The 21,256-nt window shown below is 46.1% G+C and overlaps 1 protein-coding gene across 1 annotated transcript in view; it reads left to right on the forward strand.

The window, feature by feature from the left end:
* Nucleotides 1–468: 468 nt before the first annotated feature.
* LOC104161870 (voltage-dependent T-type calcium channel subunit alpha-1G-like) overlaps nucleotides 469–21,256 on the forward strand; it is a gene marked incomplete at its 5' end in the record, with an annotated part of 36,774 nt that continues 15,986 nt past the window's right edge. Inside the window, 12 exons of the mRNA XM_009700444.1 lie at nucleotides 469–595; nucleotides 3,926–4,051; nucleotides 4,665–4,754; nucleotides 5,351–5,564; nucleotides 8,047–8,097; nucleotides 14,018–14,169; nucleotides 16,576–16,685; nucleotides 17,743–17,876; nucleotides 19,063–19,133; nucleotides 19,413–19,491; nucleotides 19,571–19,692; nucleotides 20,609–20,953. Of these exons, the coding sequence (XP_009698746.1) occupies nucleotides 469–595; nucleotides 3,926–4,051; nucleotides 4,665–4,754; nucleotides 5,351–5,564; nucleotides 8,047–8,097; nucleotides 14,018–14,169; nucleotides 16,576–16,685; nucleotides 17,743–17,876; nucleotides 19,063–19,133; nucleotides 19,413–19,491; nucleotides 19,571–19,692; nucleotides 20,609–20,953 (1,621 nt within the window). The remainder of the gene's footprint in view (nucleotides 596–3,925; nucleotides 4,052–4,664; nucleotides 4,755–5,350; nucleotides 5,565–8,046; nucleotides 8,098–14,017; nucleotides 14,170–16,575; nucleotides 16,686–17,742; nucleotides 17,877–19,062; nucleotides 19,134–19,412; nucleotides 19,492–19,570; nucleotides 19,693–20,608; nucleotides 20,954–21,256) is intronic.

The raw sequence follows: 21,256 nt of genomic DNA on the forward strand, positions 1-21,256 counted from the left end.
AACCTAGAGAGCTCTTTGGACCGACTGATAAGAAAAGGAAAATGTCAAGGCTTGAATATATTATAGTGAATGGTCACTAGAAGATGCTGATCAGCAAAACGGATCAAGAACAGGTAGTGGGTTAGATTAAAACCATCATTCCAAGTTTTAAAAATATGGGACTAGCCTATATATCTTCTTTTCCTAGGTCCTTCTCCAGTGACTTTTCTGGCCTGGCTCCTCATATGTGGTCTTCTCTTTTTATGCAAAGCTGTATGTGCAGGCAGAGACCCCTTTCCCTCAAACACTGCCACAATCTCCAGATTGTGGTCAGTCTTCCAGAACTGTGTCTTCCATCATGGTTTTTGTGTTATTTGCCATTCTAAAAAATTCCCTTGTGCTGTTTTCTCCACATCTTCTACCTTGATAGGAGGCAGAACTGGGCAAGAACAGGACTAACATAGCTTTTGTGCTTACTTGCCCCCACAGAGTCATTAGTCGAGCTCAAGGACTGAAGCTGGTGGTGGAGACTCTCATGTCATCCCTGAAGCCCATTGGGAACATCGTGGTCATCTGCTGTGCCTTTTTCATAATCTTCGGGATCCTGGGAGTTCAGGTGAGTCCTCTGTAAGCCTCAGCACCTAATCTGAAAGCACAAGGAGCCCCGGATGGTCCCACATCTGGCTATCTGTACCAATGGGCACACTAAGCCTTTCTGAAACTGAACCAATGGGCTGTTTGGCCTTCTTGGGAATGCTCCTTGCTCTTACAGAGGAGGAAACAGATTTCCCGTTATTGGTCAGCCAGTAAAACCTCATTATCAATTACAATCTAACAATAACGACCCGGCAACATGCATCCCTAGCCATAGCTGAAGGAGCAATGGTTACAGCCAGTTAGTTGGGTTGGTTTTGCCTCTCTCTGGTTCCATCAAGGTCCTCTGCTGAGCTCTAGAAAGAGGTGTTGGTTTTGGATCCGTAACTTTGCCATAGTTAACGGCCTGGAATGACTCAGACCCGAGGGCTTATACGGCTCTCGGTCTCCACCCCAGCAGCACAGTGTGGCCTTTTTGTTCTCAAGACACATTTATTCCTGACTTCCAAGTCTTGGCTATGCGTCACTTGACGTGTTGGACTTTCTTGAAGCTTCCCTGTTGTATGCAGTGATAGAAAAGCCAACATGATGACCCCCTCAAAGGCACAGAATGGGCTTTCTTCATCCTTTCCCCACCACAAGGACTTCTGATCTGCCTGCAGCGGGACGTGAATCAAGATATTTCTCCACTTTCTTCCCCCGGTCACACCTCAGAAGGGTCAGGCCTGAGGCATGATACATACCACCAGAAAACCTCTGCTCAGGGAAACTGTTAAATGCCATTCATCTTCCGCCTGGGAGAGAACACGGGGACATCACCCCTCCACCTTTCTTCTAGGTATAAACCAATGGGGAAATAGAAACTCTCAAAGCTGAAATTGTTGGTTTGTAAACTCCAGAGAGACCTTGACCTGGAGATTCATTCAGATTCTGACAGTTTATATAACTGAAAGCTTGCAGAAAGAGAGATTTCTGAGTCTGCTTCTTGCCAGCTCTGCTGGCGATATCCTCAGACCCAGGAGTGCAGGAACCTGGGGGGAAAGTGGCAGAGTTTCCAATGCAATTGGTTTCTTATTACCTGGGAAGAAGAGATTGTTTCATACAAATATTCTGACCTAACGCTTATTTCTTTCTGAAGTTTATCTGATCTGTCACAGCCAGCTTTGGAAAGCAGCTCTGTTTGGCTTTGTTTTGGAAAGGTGTCTTACATAATATTTTATACTAATACACTGTTTAAATAATAAATACAGCATTGAAAATAAACAGAGAAGAAAATCATGTCATCCATAAACACCTCAGCAGCTAGATTGGTTTAGCGTTACCGTACAACAACATCCATCCATTATCCTAAACAGATTCATAAAACTAAGCTTATCCCGTAAAGCCATGTAAAACTCAGACACGGGAAAATTTCTGCCAAACAACAAAACTTGCAGTATGCTCTTTGAATTTCCTCCTGGCTAATTGCGATTGCTTTCCCTAGCGACTTGCAGTCTTATGTTAAATTGTCATGACTATTGATGCGCTTAAGTGGTAGATAAGAGCAAGGCTGATCCTGTATCCAGGATGCAAAATTCTCAGTTAATGTTTATGTCTAACTAGCTGTAAGATGAGGGCCATAGCTATTTTCTATAAAAAGCTGAGCTCTCAAAGTTACAGTTGGTTTTCCCATGTAAATTTAACCTGTGGATCAAACTAGAGGTTTTTAATGCTATTAAAATCCAGACATCCACGTTTCTAACGGTGTTTCCTCCTAGCAAGACTGGTTTTGTTGTAGAGCTTGCCCAGACATGAGCAGTCATTGATAAGACACAAGAAATAGTTAGATAAACCAAGTACAGTAGGAAACGCTGGGTCTTTCACTTTTGGAAGTGCTAAAATCTGAAGCACTGACAGGGAGCAGCGTTTTTGCAAATTGGGCTTTGTATTTCCAAACCCTGTTAGTAGCTGTGTTACTGCTCCCATCTGAGCGGCGTTACAGTCCAGCTCCTGGAGAAGCTGTATTTATAGGCAATATATTAAAAACAGTTGTTTACCTTCCTGCTTAATTAAAATTTTTCCCTGTGAGGGCTATATCTCCCTAGTCTGCCTTACCCACAGATAGTCTTTCTCCATGGAAAGATCAGGGAATACTTCTCTTCTTGCGTCCAGAAGTTTTATGACTGCGTTGAGTGGTGATTAATTTTGCATGCCTAGAGAACATCCTTCTGCTGTTGATTTCTGAAGGAAACCCATGGAGTAATGCGTGGGTTTATCTTGTTCACGATTATTTCTACTGATATTTGTCTAGAACAACAGATCAAAACCTGTCAGTGCCTTTTCTCTGTATACCCAGGTGGTGTTTTAAGGAGCCTGAAGAGCAGGCTGCCATTCCGCTCCCCCCCGCCCCAAACCAGTAATGTCAATAGCTTCTGTCAGCAAATAAAACCCAGATTTGTTGGATGTCTCCCGGGCTTTGATTCCATCCATCCTGTTAGCATCAATCACCCTGTCTGCAGCAGTAATCATCCCTGCCACTCTCTGCTCTGTGCGCAGGAAGCACCAGCTCTGGAATGAAGCGCGCGGAGGCTGGGGTTCCTCCTGCAGGTGTAAATCAGGAGCTGACTCCCCAGGAGCTGTGTCTCTCCTGGCTTACACCAAAGGAAATAAGCTCGGGATCAGGTACCCAGCGCCATTTGGCTTGGCTCCTTAAGCTCTGCACAAGGAGTATTTTCAGAGAACCCCACATGGATTGCAGTGCCTAATGACAGCTGGAGAAGGGCATTGAGGATGAGAGCGCGGAGCGGGACTGACAGCCGTCTTGATTCAGCGAGAGCCCAGCATCACTGGCAGCAGCTCGGCTCCGCTCTGACGTGTCCCCCGTGACCTGCAAGAGCGGAGCTTGGTCCGTCCGGGGCCTCTGCAGTGCCACCTTTTCTCTGCTGACAGAGGGTCCCCGTTACACTTAACTGGTCGGTGACTCTTGAAACCAGCATCGTTAACTGGGCTGAGGGCCGCCGGAGTCGCTCCACGTGTGGTAAGAAGCCATTAGCTGGTCTGGGCTATTAGTTGGGGCTACGCTTGAGCTGGCGACCCAGAAGCAAAGGCCTTTAGGCCAGTCTCAGATCACTGAACCAGACAACCTAATACACGAGGTGGGTGTCCTAAACGATGTGAAATCATGCATTTGCTCATTAGATGCGTATTACACAGGCTGCTCGCACTTAATAACCTGCATAAATGAGGCCGTTTCCCTTAACTTCTCTGGTCGGCATGGGCTGTGCGGAGTACCCCAGGAGAAATGCCCGTCATCTGCAGAGAAATCGTGTGGACTGAACCCTTACAGTTCCTCTCTTCTTTGCATATTTTGCAGCTTTTCAAAGGCAAGTTTTTTGTCTGCCAGGGGGAGGACACCAGAAACATCACAAATAAATCGGATTGCACAGAAGCAAGCTACAAATGGGTCCGGCACAAGTATAATTTCGATAATCTCGGCCAGGTATTAATAGAATGGTAATCTGCTTCTTTGCTCCTTTACCTCCTTGACTTAAAACCTGTGTGTTATTATCCCACGGGATTTTCTTACAGGGCACTACCGCTCGCAGTAAATATTCAGTTCACATACACAGCATTCTGTCTCTATAAATCCCAAAGGTAGTGTTTCCAAGCAGGCATACACTTCTTTTTTGGAACAGAACAAGCACATGTGGCTTCGTGGAGTACTTAATTGCTTCACTGCTACATAACAAACCAAATATATCTTGCAGAAGGGCTTGTCTAATAGAGCCGGAGACTTTCAACCATCTCTGCAACACAGCCTTATTTTAGCAGCATGGTAAGGACTAATTAGTCGGGAGCAGTAGAGACCTGGAGGGTGGAAATGAAGTTGCTTTTGTCTTCAGCTTTGTGGTTTCCGAATTAGTGCTCATTGCTGAACCAGGCACTGGCGTTGATAGGTTTTTGCTGCCAGGAGAAACCTTGGGCATCAAAGTGTCCCATTATCGGCCAGGTAATGATAATCCTTAGACAGGAAAGGGCAAAGAGGAGTAAAATGTTACAAGTAAAAGAGCTTTAGTGCAACTATATCTAACTTTTTTCCCATGTATTTCTAGGCCCTGATGTCTCTCTTTGTTCTGGCCTCCAAGGACGGGTGGGTGGATATCATGTACGATGGCTTAGATGCCGTGGGAGTTGACCAGCAGGTACGTGCTCTAGCAGAGCTGTAAGAGATGAGTTGTCAAAGGTCGCGTATTTTGTCTCTCGTTTTGCGAAGTACTGTTGGCTTCCATAGTCGAATGGGGTTATGGGGTGAGGATCGAGGGAGGCGTTTAACCCAAGTCCTGGGGCATGACAAGGAGTCCAGTGAAAAGTCTGGATTTGGACCTAGCCTTTTCTCTACAGATTTTGCAACACGACTGGTGTAACTAGCATTAGGAGAACCACACCTATCGAAGAATGGATTGACTTTTTAAGCAATTTGGACCTTTCAGGAGAAAAGAAGTTCTTTGTGTAGGTACAGGTTTTCAGTGAGGGACTTAAAATAGCTGCAAAGGATGCTACTGTCCTGCTGTTGGCAGAACAGAGGTGGTTCTTCTGTCCTCAGTGTGCTTTGTGTTTTGGGAGCGTTCAGTTCAAATGTCTCAGAGAGGGCTCTAATTTTGAGGAAGAGCAGAGCATGCTGAGCTGCCTCAAAGGGGCACCCATGGGGTTTGTGGATGGGGCAGCTTGTTCAATTTGCCCCCCCCCCCTTTTTTTTTTTTTGAGGGTCAGTTGACATTTGCCTTGCTTCACTTTGCAGCCGGTCATGAACTACAACCCGTGGATGCTCCTCTACTTCATCTCCTTTCTGCTGATCGTGGCCTTCTTCGTCCTCAACATGTTCGTGGGGGTAGTGGTGGAGAATTTCCACAAGTGTCGGCAGCACCAGGAGGAGGAAGAAGCCAAGAGGCGGGAGGAGAAGAGGCTTCGCCGGCTGGAGAAAAAGAGAAGGAGTAAGGAGAAACAGATGGCTGGTCGGTAGTCTTTCCACATCTTTCTGAGTCCTGCTTGACCTTCCACATGATCCCTTCCTCCCTCCCCTCCCTGCCTCGCGTCTGGTGGTCATTTTTCTCCCAAAAGCATGTCCAGCTATAAAATTTGCATGAAGGAAATAGTGTTGGTTTAGGCTGAGCAAGGAGCCATGGAAGCCTTTTTAGTGGCTGCATGATTTGCAATGACCTTTCCATTGGAGGTTATTTAAATTAAAATATAATAATAATGATCAGACCTGGACCTTCTTGGATAGCAGAGCTCAGTGTTACACAAATAGTGACAACTGCAAAGATCAGCAGTGCCGGATGGCACCATAAATATTCTGAGTCATAAGCACTGTTGCTGATAACTGGATTCACTATTTGGTTTATTACAGCCTTGTAATGCCACAGTGATGTTACCTGTCCCATTTATCAAGCAGGTTTATTTATTGGCACAGTAGCACCACTGCTATTCAAGAGTGTAATAAAATAATGGAGCCATCTCATTCTAGTAATGCTTAAAAACTCCTTAGAGAAACATATCAATGCATTTGCTTGAGAAATACAGATTAGAAAAAAGAAAGCAGTTGAGGAGAGTGGCTAAGTAGACAAAACAGCGCTGATGCAAATTGAACCAGACTCCAAACTGGATGTGCAAGCTTGCAGCCCTGCCTAGAGAAAGCTTTACAGGTGAAAGGAGGCTAGACCTCCGCTCTGCCAAAAGTCTCCAACCTGACATTTGTCTCTTAGTCTTTTTTTCTTTTAAATTGGTTGAATAAGTAAGAAATAAGTCAGCCAGAGGCCACAGGTCGGAGGTACTCTTCTTCTCGCATGCTCTCTCTTCTGACTGAACTCTCTCCATCGCCCTTCGTGTCCGTGGCCTCACGCTTTCCCTCCCTGGTCAGTCCGCCTGCTGCTCTCTCCGTGTCCCCTTTCACACCTCTTCTCTATCTTTGACAGACTTCAGTACTGTTTAAGAGGCTGTCTGATCGGGTGCTTATTCTGAAAGCTGGTAATGCTAAGTCTGTTTTATTTTTTTTTTAGTAGTCTAAGAGGTGTTTAATAGCTGTGGCAGGCTTAATCATGCAACCATGTACCACAACGGTGTCTCAGCCTCTCTCAGTTCCACACTTACCCTGGACTTTCCTTTGGTCACATCTTTAAGTCCCATGAGCTTCACAGGTTTTGTAACCAATCAGATGTATCACACCAGCCTCTGGATGTCAAACTTTGGTTTATGCCGAGAGCCCGGCTTCCTCGATGGTCAGTGGAAAGATGGAGGCTTCCCTCAAGAGTGGTGGAGGACAAGTTAGACTGTTCTCAGTTAAGTGGGATACAGATGGGAAGAATATTTGGGGTTTTTTTGTTTTTCACATCAAGGAAATGCCTAGAAAGCTCTTTTGGTCAGTCCAAGTTCCCAAACACAGTTTCAGGCTGATGAGTTAGAAAATGTTTTTAAAGGCTGGATAGAAAGATCCCTATTTAAAGTTGCAGTGTTGGAAAGCAGACATTTCTGTAGAAGAAAAATAAATGTTTAGTTATTATTAATGACCTTATTTATAACGCTAGAGGAACTAGTTGAAGAAAAGACATAAGTCTGGGCAATTTCCCAGCGGGAAGGAATCACAAACCATCCTTGGAGATGTAGTTCTTCATTCAGTCCTATGAAATGCCTAATTAAAGAGGCAATAAACAGCTATTTTACTGAGGATCAAATATTGCTGAGTATTCAGTCGCCATAAAAACCTTTCAAGAGCAAAGTATGAAGCCCTCCAAATCGCTTCAGAACAGTTTTCCCAATTTGCGTTCAGTGAAATGTTGGTTTTAATTGACCGCGTCCAGCTTTGCCCTCGGAGGCCACAGATGTCATTGCTTAGCTTCATTCTGCGTGGTGGGAACTTGCAGATGATACCAAGACCAGGGCTTTGATTATGCCAGCAACTGCATGGGGGTTCCTTTCAGCTGGGCTTCCTGAGTGTCCCCAGATGCCCAGACCAACCTATGGATGTCAGACATAGACAGGTGTAGACACCTAACAGGTCACACAGTCATTTTTGATCGTAGACTCTTCAAATGCATTTGCCCAATCGGACACTGAAAACCAGAAAAGCGTGTGAGATGCCAGCTCGGTGAGATGTAGGCAGATACAGGAGTGGTCGCTGTAAGGTGCGCTGGCCCAGCAGGATATGTGCAAAGTCCGTCCTTCAGAAATGCCTTCTCCTTCATCATCGTCAAGCGAGAGGGTTCTCAGGGATCTCTTGGGCTTCCACGTCTGTACATGGGAGAAGCACGAGTGCCCTTCTTCTTCACGATGAGCCTGTATACCTGAGCCCACCCTCCATGAGGCACAAGGAGAGGATCCCACAAGGAAACATTCCCAATAGAGGCAACGGAGAGCCTGAGAGCCATAGGGACCTCTGAAGGGGAAGGGAAGTCTTGCCGTGTCTCCTGCCGGGTGATTAATGCCGTTTCGTTCTTTTAGATCTAATGCTGGATGATGTATTAATGGAGAGCTCAGCCAGTGCAGTGCAAGGTACTGGGAAGTCGGCACGTCTCGTCCCACTTGAATGGCAGTGCTGTGTCACTAACGGCTGGCCACCGCTGCTGTGAGGCATCCCACTAAACCGTGTGTGTGGTGCAAAGCTCGTTTGCTTACTTCATGGCACACGCATATCATTCTGAACTGCAGGTCTGCAGACCTGGCTCAGGACTGACACTTGCAAACCCTTAATTTACCCCTTGATCATGTTATGTTCTTCAGTATTTATTTTTTTTTCTGGTTTTCATTAAGACACTGTCAGACTTTTCATGGCTTTTTTTTTTTTTTCCTACTTTTTTGTTTGTTTGTTTGTTTTTTTCTTAGAGAATAATGACTGGACTGTGAAATGGGTCCTTTCTTGTTTACTCCAGCTTTCCAACCACCAACTTAGGAGTCTCTGAATAATTTGCAGGAGTGTCTCTTGAAGGCAGGCAGTCTCACTTATGGAGGTTATTTCATTATTGCTCCAGCCCTTGCTCATTGCTCCACAAACGCTGTGCTTCAGGGAGGCACAGTATTTTTTCAGCAGCGTAAAATTCAGTATAGTGCAGCGCCTCAGTGCCTTAACAGAGAGATCAACCCCACACCAACCCTGGACGTGGCCATGAGGTTTAGCCGTTGTGCTGCCCAGCTTGTAAATTCTTCGTATTGATTGAGAGTCGCTCTATCCGTGAGGCATCTTGTGAATTAAAAGAAATAAAGATGTCACCTCAAAGCCTTTCCAGGTCCTGGCGGGGATGGACCAGCTGGGCTGAACACTGCTGGGAGGTTGACCTGGTCACCCTGACCCATCACTCGCTCACGGCTCCCTTTCCCGCCCCCCCTTGCCAGGACGATGCTCAGGGTGGTAAATCCGTCCCTTGCTCTTTTTATTTTTAGGAGAAGTTTTGATCTGGCAAGCATTTTGTTTAATTCATAACTTAAGAATATTAGCCTGAATAATTAAAGAGGTGCCAACACAGAAACAAATATAGCTGTAATTTTCGACAAAAATAATATGCTAGGAAAATTGTGCCATTAAAACTCTCACCTGTGAACAAGCTCCCACTGCTTGAGATGGGAGCAGGGCTCCATCCATCTCTCACATATTGCAGGGAGTTTTGATGAAATAAAAATTGCGAGGTGAGGGCTATTGGCTTTCACTGCAGAGGATAACTCAGGGAGACAGAGGTTCCTACCTTATATTTCTAAGGCCTTGTTGGAAATTATCACAACATGCTTTAATAAATCCTGAATCTCCTTCCCATTGCCATTCCTGGTATTTTTATTTCTTTGCCTTCGTTCTCGCTCTTCTTGGGTAGGCCTCCTGTCCTCTCCTGTGAAACGGGGGCAGCATGAGGGGGGGGTCTTGTCACTGCATTTGGGGGTCTGTTTATTTTTAGTTCTTTTTATTTGATTGTGGCTCCTCTCCTGGTCCTACAGAGGTACATCAAGACTGCCTTATTTTATTTTATTTTAAAGGCATTGAACTCATTCCAAAACTCTCCGTTATCCCGCGCAGGCTCAGAAAGACTCTTAGAGTTTGCCTTTAAAATGTGTGCAATTGTCAGGTCTGTGCTTTGTGTTTCCTTTTGTTGCCTTTTCTTTGGATCAGTCGGCAGCGAATGTGCCATGCTGCTCTTCAGGCACCGGCAGGAGGGAATAGAAAGGTTTTCTTTCTGAACCTGACTGTCGGGGATAGTAGGGAACGAGTCCCGGGTGCTGTAGACGAACCTCCTGTGGTTCAGTGAGAAATCTGGAGTTGTGACCCCAAAGCTTCCACACATCTCTGCACTTACAGAGGGCTTCTTTTCTCTTTCTGTGAAGATAAGATCGAGTATTGTGTGTGTGTGCTGCTGCCTGGTGCTTAGTGAGATATTATAATTTTTTTTTCCTTTTTTTTTTTTTTCTTTCCGAGTCTACATTCTATCACAACTGGAATCTTCTTAGTGGGAATAATTTATCATTTTCCATTTTGCCTCTTTTTTTTTTTTTTTAATAAATCCATTCAGTACAATAAAAGCCAAGTAATGCTGTGTTTAAATTTAAAAAAAAAGTTCCTTCAGTGCAAACTACTTTTTAACCTAATAATATTCTTGATACAGTTTGTAAATCCAGCTGCGTCACGGGCTCATTGCTCACTGGTTTGCCGCTGTCCTCCAGATACACTCAGACCTGCAAAGTAGTTAATTCCCTTATTATAGGAGAAGAAAGAAGCTGGAGGAGACAGTAATGGAATTGTCCCACTCTTGTGAATTCCAATTTCCCGTGCCCACGCACCTCCAGCTTGAAAGCCACCTCGGGGAAAGTGGCAATTTCTCTCTTGACAGGGCTATATTCGGAGGCAGCCGGTCTTCGGAGATATTTCGGAGCTGCGTGCCCCGCCTGACTCCCCCCCCCCAAGAAAACCCCATTAATGGGAAGAAAGTGGCCCCGACCCCTTCTCCCGCGGCACCGGCAGAGACCGGCTGAGCCCTGGGACCCTCGGCCATCTGGCAGTGGCACTGCCCAGCCGAAAACAGGGATGCTTCCAGCCCTGCTTTGCTGGTCACTGGGGTGGTTTTGCCGGTCACGTCCTAGAGCTGTCAGACAAAGAGCCGCAGGGGGTTTAATGCCCCGAACCCGGGCTGTGATCACCAAATCTGAAGGGCATCTGGCCTGGGAGAAGTTAGAGCGGGATTCGGAATGGGAAATGTTTATGCTGCAACAGCACTGGTCGTTGCCTTTCCAAATGGGCAGGAGAGGAGGGGTGATGGGTTTGGGTACCCCAGGGCACAGGCTGCTGGGGCTGCTGGCCTCTGCCTCCCAGCCCTGGTCGAGGGGATCAATTATAATCCTGCAGGATGATGCCAAGGGGAGTACAGAAAGTCTGCTTGGGAAACAACTTGAGTTGAGAGCCCGTAAAAATGATAAGCTAAAGCCGAGTGCCCCCCGTGCCAGGCGCCCACTCCCCTTGCAGGCACAGTCCCCTTAGCCCACCCTCGCCCAGGCTGGACGGGCAGGGGGACTCTCCCAAGCCAGCTCTCAACCAGCTACAAAATCTCCTTCCTGCCTGGGTCAGGAGGAGATTGCTCGGGATCTACTGTCTGAGTTGATTTTCTCCTGTGTAACATTATCTAAATCTGACCCACTTCTCCCTCTCTCCTGGCCTCCAGCTACGGTGAAGCAGCTTGATTTACACCCTGTTTACCAGCCTGATGTCTCGTAGTGGGCTTTTGCTGTATTTCCCCATCTTCTCGCAATCTCATTCTGCCAATTCTTCTTTTGTTCGTTTGCTCTCCTCCTCTTTTCTTTAACGCCATGTGTGCCGGGAAGCCAAGTTAACCTTTCCAGTAATAACCAAGACTAACCCAGAGCTCTTGTTGTTCTTGACACAGTGTATTGTAACAGTACAGTAATGTGGTGTTGTGTTAGTTGTGAAGTTCACCACCTGGAGTTTAACAGATGTCTGTATTTCCCAAGATGTTGGTATTGTTTAGATCTTTACTGCAATAATTAGAAATGATACTGTGTGATAGGGGGCACGGGCTTTGCACCTGGATAATTATACATGAGCAATACCCAAATTCTCTGCAAAAGTGTGCAGGTCGGGTTAAATAAATGGTATTTATACAATAAGAAGAAAATTATTTATCTGTTCAGAAAGTCCCCTGCCCACCTAGACACAGTAGGTATTTATCTGTAGTCCTCGGGCAGCATGCGAGCTTGTGTGTGGTTCATCTCGCGGTAATGTCCGTATTGCACTAATACGCATGGCTGGCACGCGGAGACCGGTGAAGCGAGTGGTGGTGTGATTCATAAACAGGGTTGACAAATCCCCTCTTAATGAAGTTAACGGGGAAGGATGAAACATTTACTAATGGTAATTTTCTAAGGCTGCAAAGGCACCTGCGAGAGCAGCATCCAGAGACATTTGGCTGTGGAAACCTGGGGGCATGTGCTGGGAAAGGTGAAAAGGAGCATTGGGGTTTGGGAGAGGGGGGTGCGAAGGGGGAGAAGCCTTTGCAGATATATGAACAATTAGCAACCCTGCTTATAAGGTCATGCACTGGCTAATCCAGGTGCAGGAGCCCTGCACAGGAGACGTTTTACAACCTCTCTCTAAATCCTCTCTCTGTTCTAACAGCGTCGGTGCTATTCTGTAGGATTTGGAATTACCTGTCAATCAAAGCTAAGAACAAATTTGAATTCCAGTGTAATTATTCATAAGTAAATCCATTGCAAGCGAAGGCAGAAACAGTGACATTTTTCATTTTGAATGTGAATTATACATAAATGTAGAAGAAGTAAGTGATCCAATTACGATGGTGTTTCTTTTTGAGATGGTAAGTTGGTTCATAAAAATAGGTCCTATTCCTAACCTAATTGTATTCAAACATTTTAGTTAATTTGCTACTCATAATTTAGCATAATGTGATCGAGATATCTTGACTTTATGGAGATTTATGCAGATTCTGAGATATCTGACAAAGTCTTATGAGTGACTCAGCAGCTACCAGTCTGCTTTTTTGTAAGCATTCAATAGATTCAGCATGAAAATTCATTTTATAGACCTTTTCATCGATATCATGCTTTAGCACTCGGGTACAGATCACCTAAAGCACACTGCAGATCCGAAAGTGAGTATTAATACTGCCTTTCATTTGATGACACTGAAGCAGAATTTTGGGCATTCCAAACGCCTACAGAATAAAACTGCTGAGTGATTTGTCTCTCTGGTTCCTGGGCTGTAGGGGAAAGGTCTGTCTCTATGGGAAAAACAAAACTTCTCTGATTTTTCAGGATCCTGTTATGAAGCAGGGAGCACATGAAACTATTAAATCGATGGGTTTGATTGCAATGTCATTGGCTATTGATAAAGTGAATTCTATTTCCAGGTAAAATTTGATCTTCTAAAATTAGCCTTCCCCAGGGGCAACCCAAACCTGTGCTTCTTGGCTTCACTCTACCCAACTTTTTCCTCAGAATAACGTATCAAACTGTACGTTTGCTCAGCAGCACTAAATATCAAACCATGTAATTCTTACAGCTCAATAATTTTCATAACCAGTTGATCATCTAATTATGAGAGTAATATTATACTCTGACATATTCAAGACAGTCCTTTCCACTTCAATCTGCATTATAATGCCTCCTTGAAAATTGTACTGAATTATATACTCAGCCTTGGCATTTCCTCATTAGAGATTAGGTGAGTAAATGAGTTTATCTCCAGGAACATTCGGGGTCTAAAGAGCATGTGTCATCCCTCAGGCAGCCGAACACGGGAATGAGTTGAACAGTGAAATCTGTACTTTGATAACCTTGTCTAAATGGAGGATCATTATTTTCTAATGGCCAAGGCTGACTGATCAGTTTTCCTTGGTATTTTTATGGACCATTTTTCAGGGCTCTGACAGCCAAAGTGTTGAATTTTGTTCTCTCTGCAGCTTATTGCAAAGAACATAATATGTCTGAATTACTTCTCTTTCAAAGACCACCGCTAACTCAATGGCCTGTATTTTTAAGCCATTGTTACTAAAATCCATCCCCAACAACTGACCGTTAATTGAGTTTTCAGGCACTTTGGGGACTTTTAAGATCAGCAGAAACAAAAATTGTTGTTTTAATTTAACTTTAATTTAAATTTACCTACAGGGAAAACATTCTTTAGCAGCACAATAGTCCCAGCTCACCTCATCCCTGATGCCATAAGGCTGAGTATAGCGCATGTCCCACTGAAGATGTTTAACGGATGTAAGATGATGGGAGCCCTGCTGTGTATTAAAAATGGTAACATGCCAGCAAGAGAAAAGGAAATAAAAAAGACAGCATGTTGCTGTAATCAGTCTAGAATTTACCATCCTTGGAGTTGGAAAGTGAGGGTGCATTGACTTCGGAAAGACGCAGAGAAATGACTTGACGTGCCTCTCCGCTCTCCTCCTCCCCGCTGCAGAAGCACAGTGTAAGCCCTACTATTCGGATTACTCCCGCTTCCGCCTCCTGATCCACCAGATGTGCACTAGCCACTACCTGGATCTGTTCATCACCGGGGTCATTGGCCTCAATGTGATCACCATGGCCATGGAGCACTACCAGCAGCCAAAGGTACTGGGGACAGAGAGGGGGAAAAGCAGGGTGGGACATGCTCAGCCGTGCTGGGATGCGCTGATGGGCCCCCATTCACCATGCCTGGCCTGTCCCTTTGCCCCATGGAGTGTACCCATCCTACGGCTGGCTTCCAGCTCAAACTGTGGCGCTTGGTATTGGATCCCGTTGCACCTCTCCCTTCCAGTTCAGTGCAAACAGACTGCTTTGAAAATAAGTATGGGAGCAGGTTTGTTTGATTTGCTAGACGAGAACGCCGTTGAAATCTTCCATTTGAGTTAGATTTTCCACCAAATAAAAGGAGAAAAAGGAAAAAGGGTAGAAGAATTTGTGAAATGTTTCTTTTTGCAAAGTTTCTTCTAAATCCCCAATGTCCCATAGGGCCTAATTTTCTCAGGCACTGGATTCCATATGGTCTTTAAAATACATTTTAACATATTAATGCGCTAAGTTCCTGGGTCTTTGTCATACCCTGAAAATAAAAACAGCCTGTCCTGGGATGTCAAGTCTCTTGTGCGTAAGAATGAAATGGAAATAGCTGCCTTTGCCATATAACTTGTACTTATTTTTATTAGCCACTTTCAGAATGAATAAATAGAACACACAATAGGAGGAAATATTCTTTAAGACTAGACAGGACTTGAATACTTAATGTAAAAAGACCCAAACAACTAAGACATGCAAACAAGAGGAAAAATATCCTCCAGTCTATCATAAAGAAGCCAAAAAGTGAAAGGGCACAAGCCCAATTTATTTTTTCTCTTCAAGTCACCTTTAAATACCCTGGAAGGCTCATTGCATGATTCAGTCATTTGGTGATGAAAAAGGTTGTTGGCTAAGGAGCCTGTACTGGAATCGCTCTAGGGTGTGCATCTTACCGCAGTCGTTTTGCAGCTACATTTTCTCTTGTATTATAAAAATGTTGGACAGGCTTTTGTTTTTAATTTTCTTTAGGAGAATAACATTTTGTCTCTAAGCCTCTGGTATGCAGCATCTGGGTAATAACTCCAAGCTTGAGCTGTGCTGAGATGACAGCACGGTTATAGCCATGCACATGCTTGTGAATCTCGCTGAATCAGGGCCCTGAAATCACTCTGGTCTGGGGGACTGATGACTGGGATCCTGCAGATACTTAAAAGGCTAAACATACCAGGGAGCTTTATATCCAAACTAACGATTGCTCGGCGTGTTGGTGCTGAAAGGGGTTGATGGTGGGATACCCCGGGATGCCCTGTGGATGAGATCCCAGCCGGAGATGCTGCAGCTGCCCATAGAGAGGAGGGACTGCAGTGTGAATAGAGGTCATTCGGGCAAAAAGATACTGGGCAGAATCTGCTCTGGCCCAATAAATACGCTCATTTGCTGGCAGAGCCCAGGTCCCTGCAGTAGGACAAGGAGGCTCGTTCAGAGCCAAGGCTTCCTTTGGCGGCTGGGCTTGTAGTTCCCGAGCAGGTGAGGTGGTTTTCATCTATGGATGCTTGAAGGTAAACTGCAGCACGAAGGCAGAGGGCATGGCTTAAACCCCTTATACTATGATGTCTCCTGCTCGGGGATCAGCAAGTCTTGGTTTTGGTCTGAGAGCGCTCTGCCATCTCCCATGTTCCCCAACAGTGCCCTGGACACAGTTATTCCCATTACCATTTGCCAGCAGTGAGAAATCCAATGCACGTTACTTAAGAGGCCGTGTAGGATGCTGCTGCCACAGTGCTCCTTCATGAGCAGGACCTTTGGGATGAAATCACCTCTGCTGTGGCTTAATGCCTGATTGTGCAAGAGTTGTCCCAGCCAGGAGGCACCTGTAGTTAATGGCCAGACTGTGACTTCTGCAGAGGGGAAGGGTGGGCAGAGGAAAACCCGAGGCACTCACTCCTGCTGGTGTGCCATCCCTCTCTCCTGCTCCTTGCCAAAAGCTCAAGGTGAGGAGTAAATGACAGGCTGTCACAAAGAAGCCATTTGGCCATTGCTTGCACCGACCCAGCCAGCCCAAGGCTCTTGCAGCAGTGCATAAACGAGCAAGTGGGGTGACATTCAGCTTTCTGCCGAAAGCACGAGGGTTTTCACGCTGCTGACACCTCCAAATGCAGCAGCTCTTACCGCTCAGCCAAGCAATCCCAGCTGGGGCTGTGTCACTGCCGGGGGGCTTGAGTTGTGCCTTGGGTTTGTGTCAGCCCCTCCTGTGAATTACATCAGCTAGGTTGGGACCAGGCAGAAATGCAGTCTGTGCACTCCCTGCAGCACTGGGACTTTTCCCTCGGACATTTGTCATCGGAGAGAGCCCACGGACGGAGCCTTTTGTCTGTAGTTTGGAAATGAGTAACTGGTGAAAGAAGAGGAGGGTGGGTTTGCAGGTAGGAAAGCCCCTCGGCAGAGCTAGCATCTAACCCTGCTCCTCTGTCCGCATCCCAGGTTCTCGATGAAGCCCTGAAGATTTGCAATTACATCTTCACCGTTATCTTTGTCTTGGAGTCTGTTTTCAAGCTTATCGCCTTTGGGTTTCGTCGCTTCTTCCAAGACAGGTAACAAAAACTCCATCTTGACCATAGGGCTCGCGGCAGGTTTCTGGAGACATCTGCCCAAATTCAGTGTCCTGGACCCCAGTGCTCTGCCCGGTGATGTCAGTCTGACATATGTGAACGCTTTTTGGTGTGACTGACTGCAACCTGGGTAGGTGGAGGCTTGGGATGTGAGTTGGAGACAGGATCGTGCATGCCAAGGAGTGTGATTGCACCACTTTGGTCCTCGGGAGGGGGCCAAACAGGAGTGAGCCTCACGCTGAGCGGCTGGTTCTCATCTCACACCGGTTGCGTGTCCATAAATCGAGAGGACCTGGTGAAGTGACAAAATTTATGCTAAGAGAGAGAAAATCTGGTCCTGAGTGGAAATGAAAGAGAAAAGGGACCTCTTTTTATGCAGATGCGGAGCAGCAGATGAAATTGCTTCTTTTTCTAGAATTTCACTCTCTTACTTCACAAATACAGATTTTATGTCCTTGGTGAATCTTTCTCCTCCCATTTTTACCTCCTTCAATGTTGATACCCAGAGCGCTGGCACTGAGCAGGACTTGACAGCCTCTCAGCTGCCAGGGGGTGGTCCCACCCCTCTCCCCACGTTTTGGGTGTCCGTGCTGGGATTATGCCTCTCTCCGACCTCGCACGAATCCTTGGGGTCTTTTCTTCGCCCAGCATGATTTTTGTTGCAAGGACTGGACATGGGGTCCGGTTCTTTCTAGGGCAGATCTGACGCTGAGGTCCACAAGTGTCGTGTCTAGAAGTGGCCGGACAGATACGGCAGCATCTCCCCTGAGGTCTGCAGCCTCTGGGAAGAAAACTGCCCAGCTTTTGTTTCTGTTTCCCCTGAGTCAAGAATATCTTTGGAATTGGCTGATTTTCTAATGAGATGCATTAGTTATAATGATTTCATAACATAACTGCTTTTGTATAATACCCTCAGAAAAATGCTGCAGATTCATTTGAGTGCTAGAACCATTGAAATGACTGGAATTCGTGTGAAACAAGCTACCTCCTCTTGCCAGCTTCTTAGTAGATGTTAAACTTCATTTTTGGTTGTCTCCAGATGGAACCAATTAGATCTGGCAATTGTGCTGCTGTCTATCATGGGCATCACTTTGGAAGAGATTGAGGTGAACGCTTCGCTACCAATTAACCCCACTATTATCCGAATCATGAGGGTTCTCAGGATTGCTCGAGGTGAGACGAATAAAACAGAATTGACTTGTGTTTGAGGTGCAGAATCCCCTCCAGGAGAGAGTTAAGCGTTGGGAAATGGTTCTGGGGCATATCCCCATCACGATGTGCATAGTTCTGGCATCAACAGGCTGTAAACAAATAAAAGAACAATGGGGGGAAATACTTGCGAGGAGCCAAAAGCTGAGCCAACTGACCGTGTGTTTCTATCTTAAGAGGACTTGAAGGCTGAGAGCTTAGACATAAAGGAGAAATGGCTGTGGCTGTAACTTCCAGAGATGTACCTGGAAAAAATACGCCAGTCAAATCAAAGTCATCTCTAACGGGGATTAAAGAACACAAGCTTGAGTACGGTGGCTTTAAAAGACAAGCATCTAATAAATTTAATTTCCCATGGGACTCTGCATCTCACCACTTGGTGACAAAGCATGCCTTGTCACTCTGCATCCATCTGTCCCCTCAGACTTGTAACAACACGTACCCGAGTTGGGAAGCCAGCTTCTTCAGGGCCTGATGTTTCAGAACAGGGAGGTCTCAGGGCCAAATGATGAAGACATAAAATGTGAGTGCTCAGGCCCTAAATAAAGTACTCCCAGACCCTCCTGAAGGGCAATGTTGTGCTCTGAGGCATAATTGCTCTGATTGCAGCCCTCATCTAAGCAAAGAAGGAACTGGAGGAGAAACGAAATGCTGCTGTGTCTCAAGGGAGGGAAAAAAAGTGTTTTTCCTGTGCATTGGATCCCTTTCAGAATTAAAAATACATGCAGTTTCCAATTGGAAATGCAACCTTCTAGAAAAGATGTGTAAATCAGTTCCTCAGTGAATCATGTATGAAAGTGGGTAGCCTATGGAAGTGGGAAAGTAGCTCCTGGGAAAGTAACTGCTGACGATAACCAGAGGAAAAAGGAGATGGATCCAACACAGATAAAGTGGGGAAAGGAAAAGCCAGTCAGAACGATAATGCTTTCTCCAACTCTCAGGATAGGTGATGCTGCTATTCACGGGATTTTGATAGTATCCAAGCAACCAGGAGCGATGTAAAAAGGCCAGGGACTATAGCAGCTAATGGAGAACACTTGACATGATTTCACATTTCTCTTCCTATAATCTGTGGCTCCTGGGAGAGGGACTGAGTTTGTGCCTCCGTGCTAACGCTGCCGTTGCCATATTACGAACGTGTTTTCCGCAGTGCTGAAGTTGCTGAAGATGGCTGTAGGGATGAGAGCCCTGTTGGACACCGTGATGCAAGCGCTGCCGCAGGTAACCCACTGCCATATCAAACCAGATCTCCTCTGGCCCAGAGCTAATTTCCTATTGCAGAGGAATGCTAATCATTTTATCTTTACTGTCATTAGAGAATCACATTTCCCTTCCGAAGCACAGTCTGAGATACAGTCCTCACATTGAGGTCATTTTTCCCCTGAAGCAGTTTAAGTTTTGGATTAAAGAATACAGCAAGAAAAAGGTCTGGAACAAAAAAATGAATGAACGTTCTTTTTTTGTGTTTTTTTTTCCCCCCATTTCTTTTTCTCTTTCCAGGTGGGGAATCTGGGTCTTCTCTTCATGTTGTTGTTTTTCATATTTGCAGCTCTTGGAGTGGAGCTGTTTGGAGACCTTGGTGAGTCTTCCCGTGCCGGTGGAAGGGGTGGGAGCAGTGTGCGAGCGGGGGGGTCTCACGGCTCTGCTTGGTCCCGCAGAGTGCGATGACACGCACCCCTGCGAGGGGCTGGGACGGCACGCCACGTTCAGGAACTTCGGGATGGCCTTTCTGACACTCTTCCGAGTATCCACAGGAGACAACTGGAATGGGATAATGAAGGTAAGAGACCTATGGAAAATGAGCGTTGCCTATAATTGCTTAACTAGAAGCTGTCCACTCTGCTCCAGGCTGGTAACGATGCCCAGCCAGGACACGCACATCCTGCAGTGAGCTGGTCTCTTCGTTCCTGCACTGGGCAAAGTCTCTAACATTTCTGTTCCCTCCTCCCAGCAATGCGATGTCTATGGTTGCAGGCTCCTGGCATACTCCATATATTCCCTTTTTCACCCTGAGAGAGCAACTTAAAAAGCAGGGGGAAAAAATAAAGGGACTCGTCTCTCAAGTAGCACAAGTTCAGCTCAATAACATGCATTGGTTTTATTTTTTTCCTTAAAAGCCTTGTTAGTATTTGGTGGTTTTTTTCTGGAAAACCCAAGTTTCTGAGAGAGAGTCTCTCTTAGGGGACAGCCAGAAATCTGGCCTATGAATACACAGGGTGCTAGCTAGTCTGAAGGAATCACTTCTCTGTCCATTTGTAGCCCATGGTGAGTGTTAGGTGGCCAAACTCTTAATGACAGGGCGTGAACTTGAGGGAAGAGTGTCTGTGAGCCCAGCTGCTGTGGAACAGCTGATGGGTTGTAGCCGCACCCTGCTTTGCCCTGGATCTGTCTGCCACGCTCTTGTGTATTTGGTCTCTAACCCGGTAAAACAGCCTTTCCTTTAGGAGCAGCAAGGTGTCAACGTCTGTTGTTGCACGCCCCAAGGATAATGTCCTCTGAGCCTGCTTGTGGTGACTAACACAGAAACGTAAGGATTTAGTGGCAAGTGTTTTGCTGTTCCAAACATGAAATTTGCCCAATCTTCTCAGTTTTCTTCATGAAAGGAGAACCCATTGCAGCCAGATGACCAGACAGTAGATCGAGGTCCATGCTGGAACCTCTTCACATCCCTCCATCATTTCCCCCCCTGTTTCCAGGACACACTGCGAGACTGTGACCAGGAGTCCACCTGTTACAACACCGTCATTTCACCCATCTACTTCGTCTCCTTCGTGCTGACGGCCCAGTTTGTCCTGGTGAACGTGGTGATCGCCGTGCTCATGAAGCACTTGGAGGAGAGCAACAAGGAGGCTAAGGAGGAGGCAGAGCTCGAAGCAGAACTAGAGATGGAAATGAAGACAATCACCCCTGGCCAGCACAGCCCCTCGGACATCTTTGCGTGGACAGGCAGCGCCGGTGGAGAGAGACCCGAGAGCCCCCAAGGATGTACCAATCCCATGCAAATCAAGGTGGATTCTCAGCTCTCATTAGTTTACCCTATGGTGAGAATCTCAGTTGGAGGGTGAAGAGGGCTTGTCCTGCACATTTGCTAGGGGAAGACATGCACGAGTCAGTAATGAAGGGGTGGGTGTACCGTACGTCCAGGGCTTGTATTCCTCACTGTCTGCTGACTGACTGTTGCGTGGTGTGGGAACCGATGCTCCAGGGAAGAGAACCTAGGCAGGTCTCCCCACCACCTTGATGCATCTGTTTGGAGGCAGAGAGCTTTGCAATTTGTTCTGGAGATGTGCCCAAGCCACCAAGTTCGGAGCTAACTCCAAATTTGCTGTAATCCAGAGTTTGGG

The sequence above is a fragment of the Cariama cristata genome, unplaced genomic scaffold (genome assembly GCF_000690535.1).
Source record: "Cariama cristata isolate BGI_N322 unplaced genomic scaffold, ASM69053v1 scaffold19855, whole genome shotgun sequence".
In the NCBI taxonomy this organism is placed as follows: domain Eukaryota; kingdom Metazoa; phylum Chordata; class Aves; order Cariamiformes; family Cariamidae; genus Cariama; species Cariama cristata.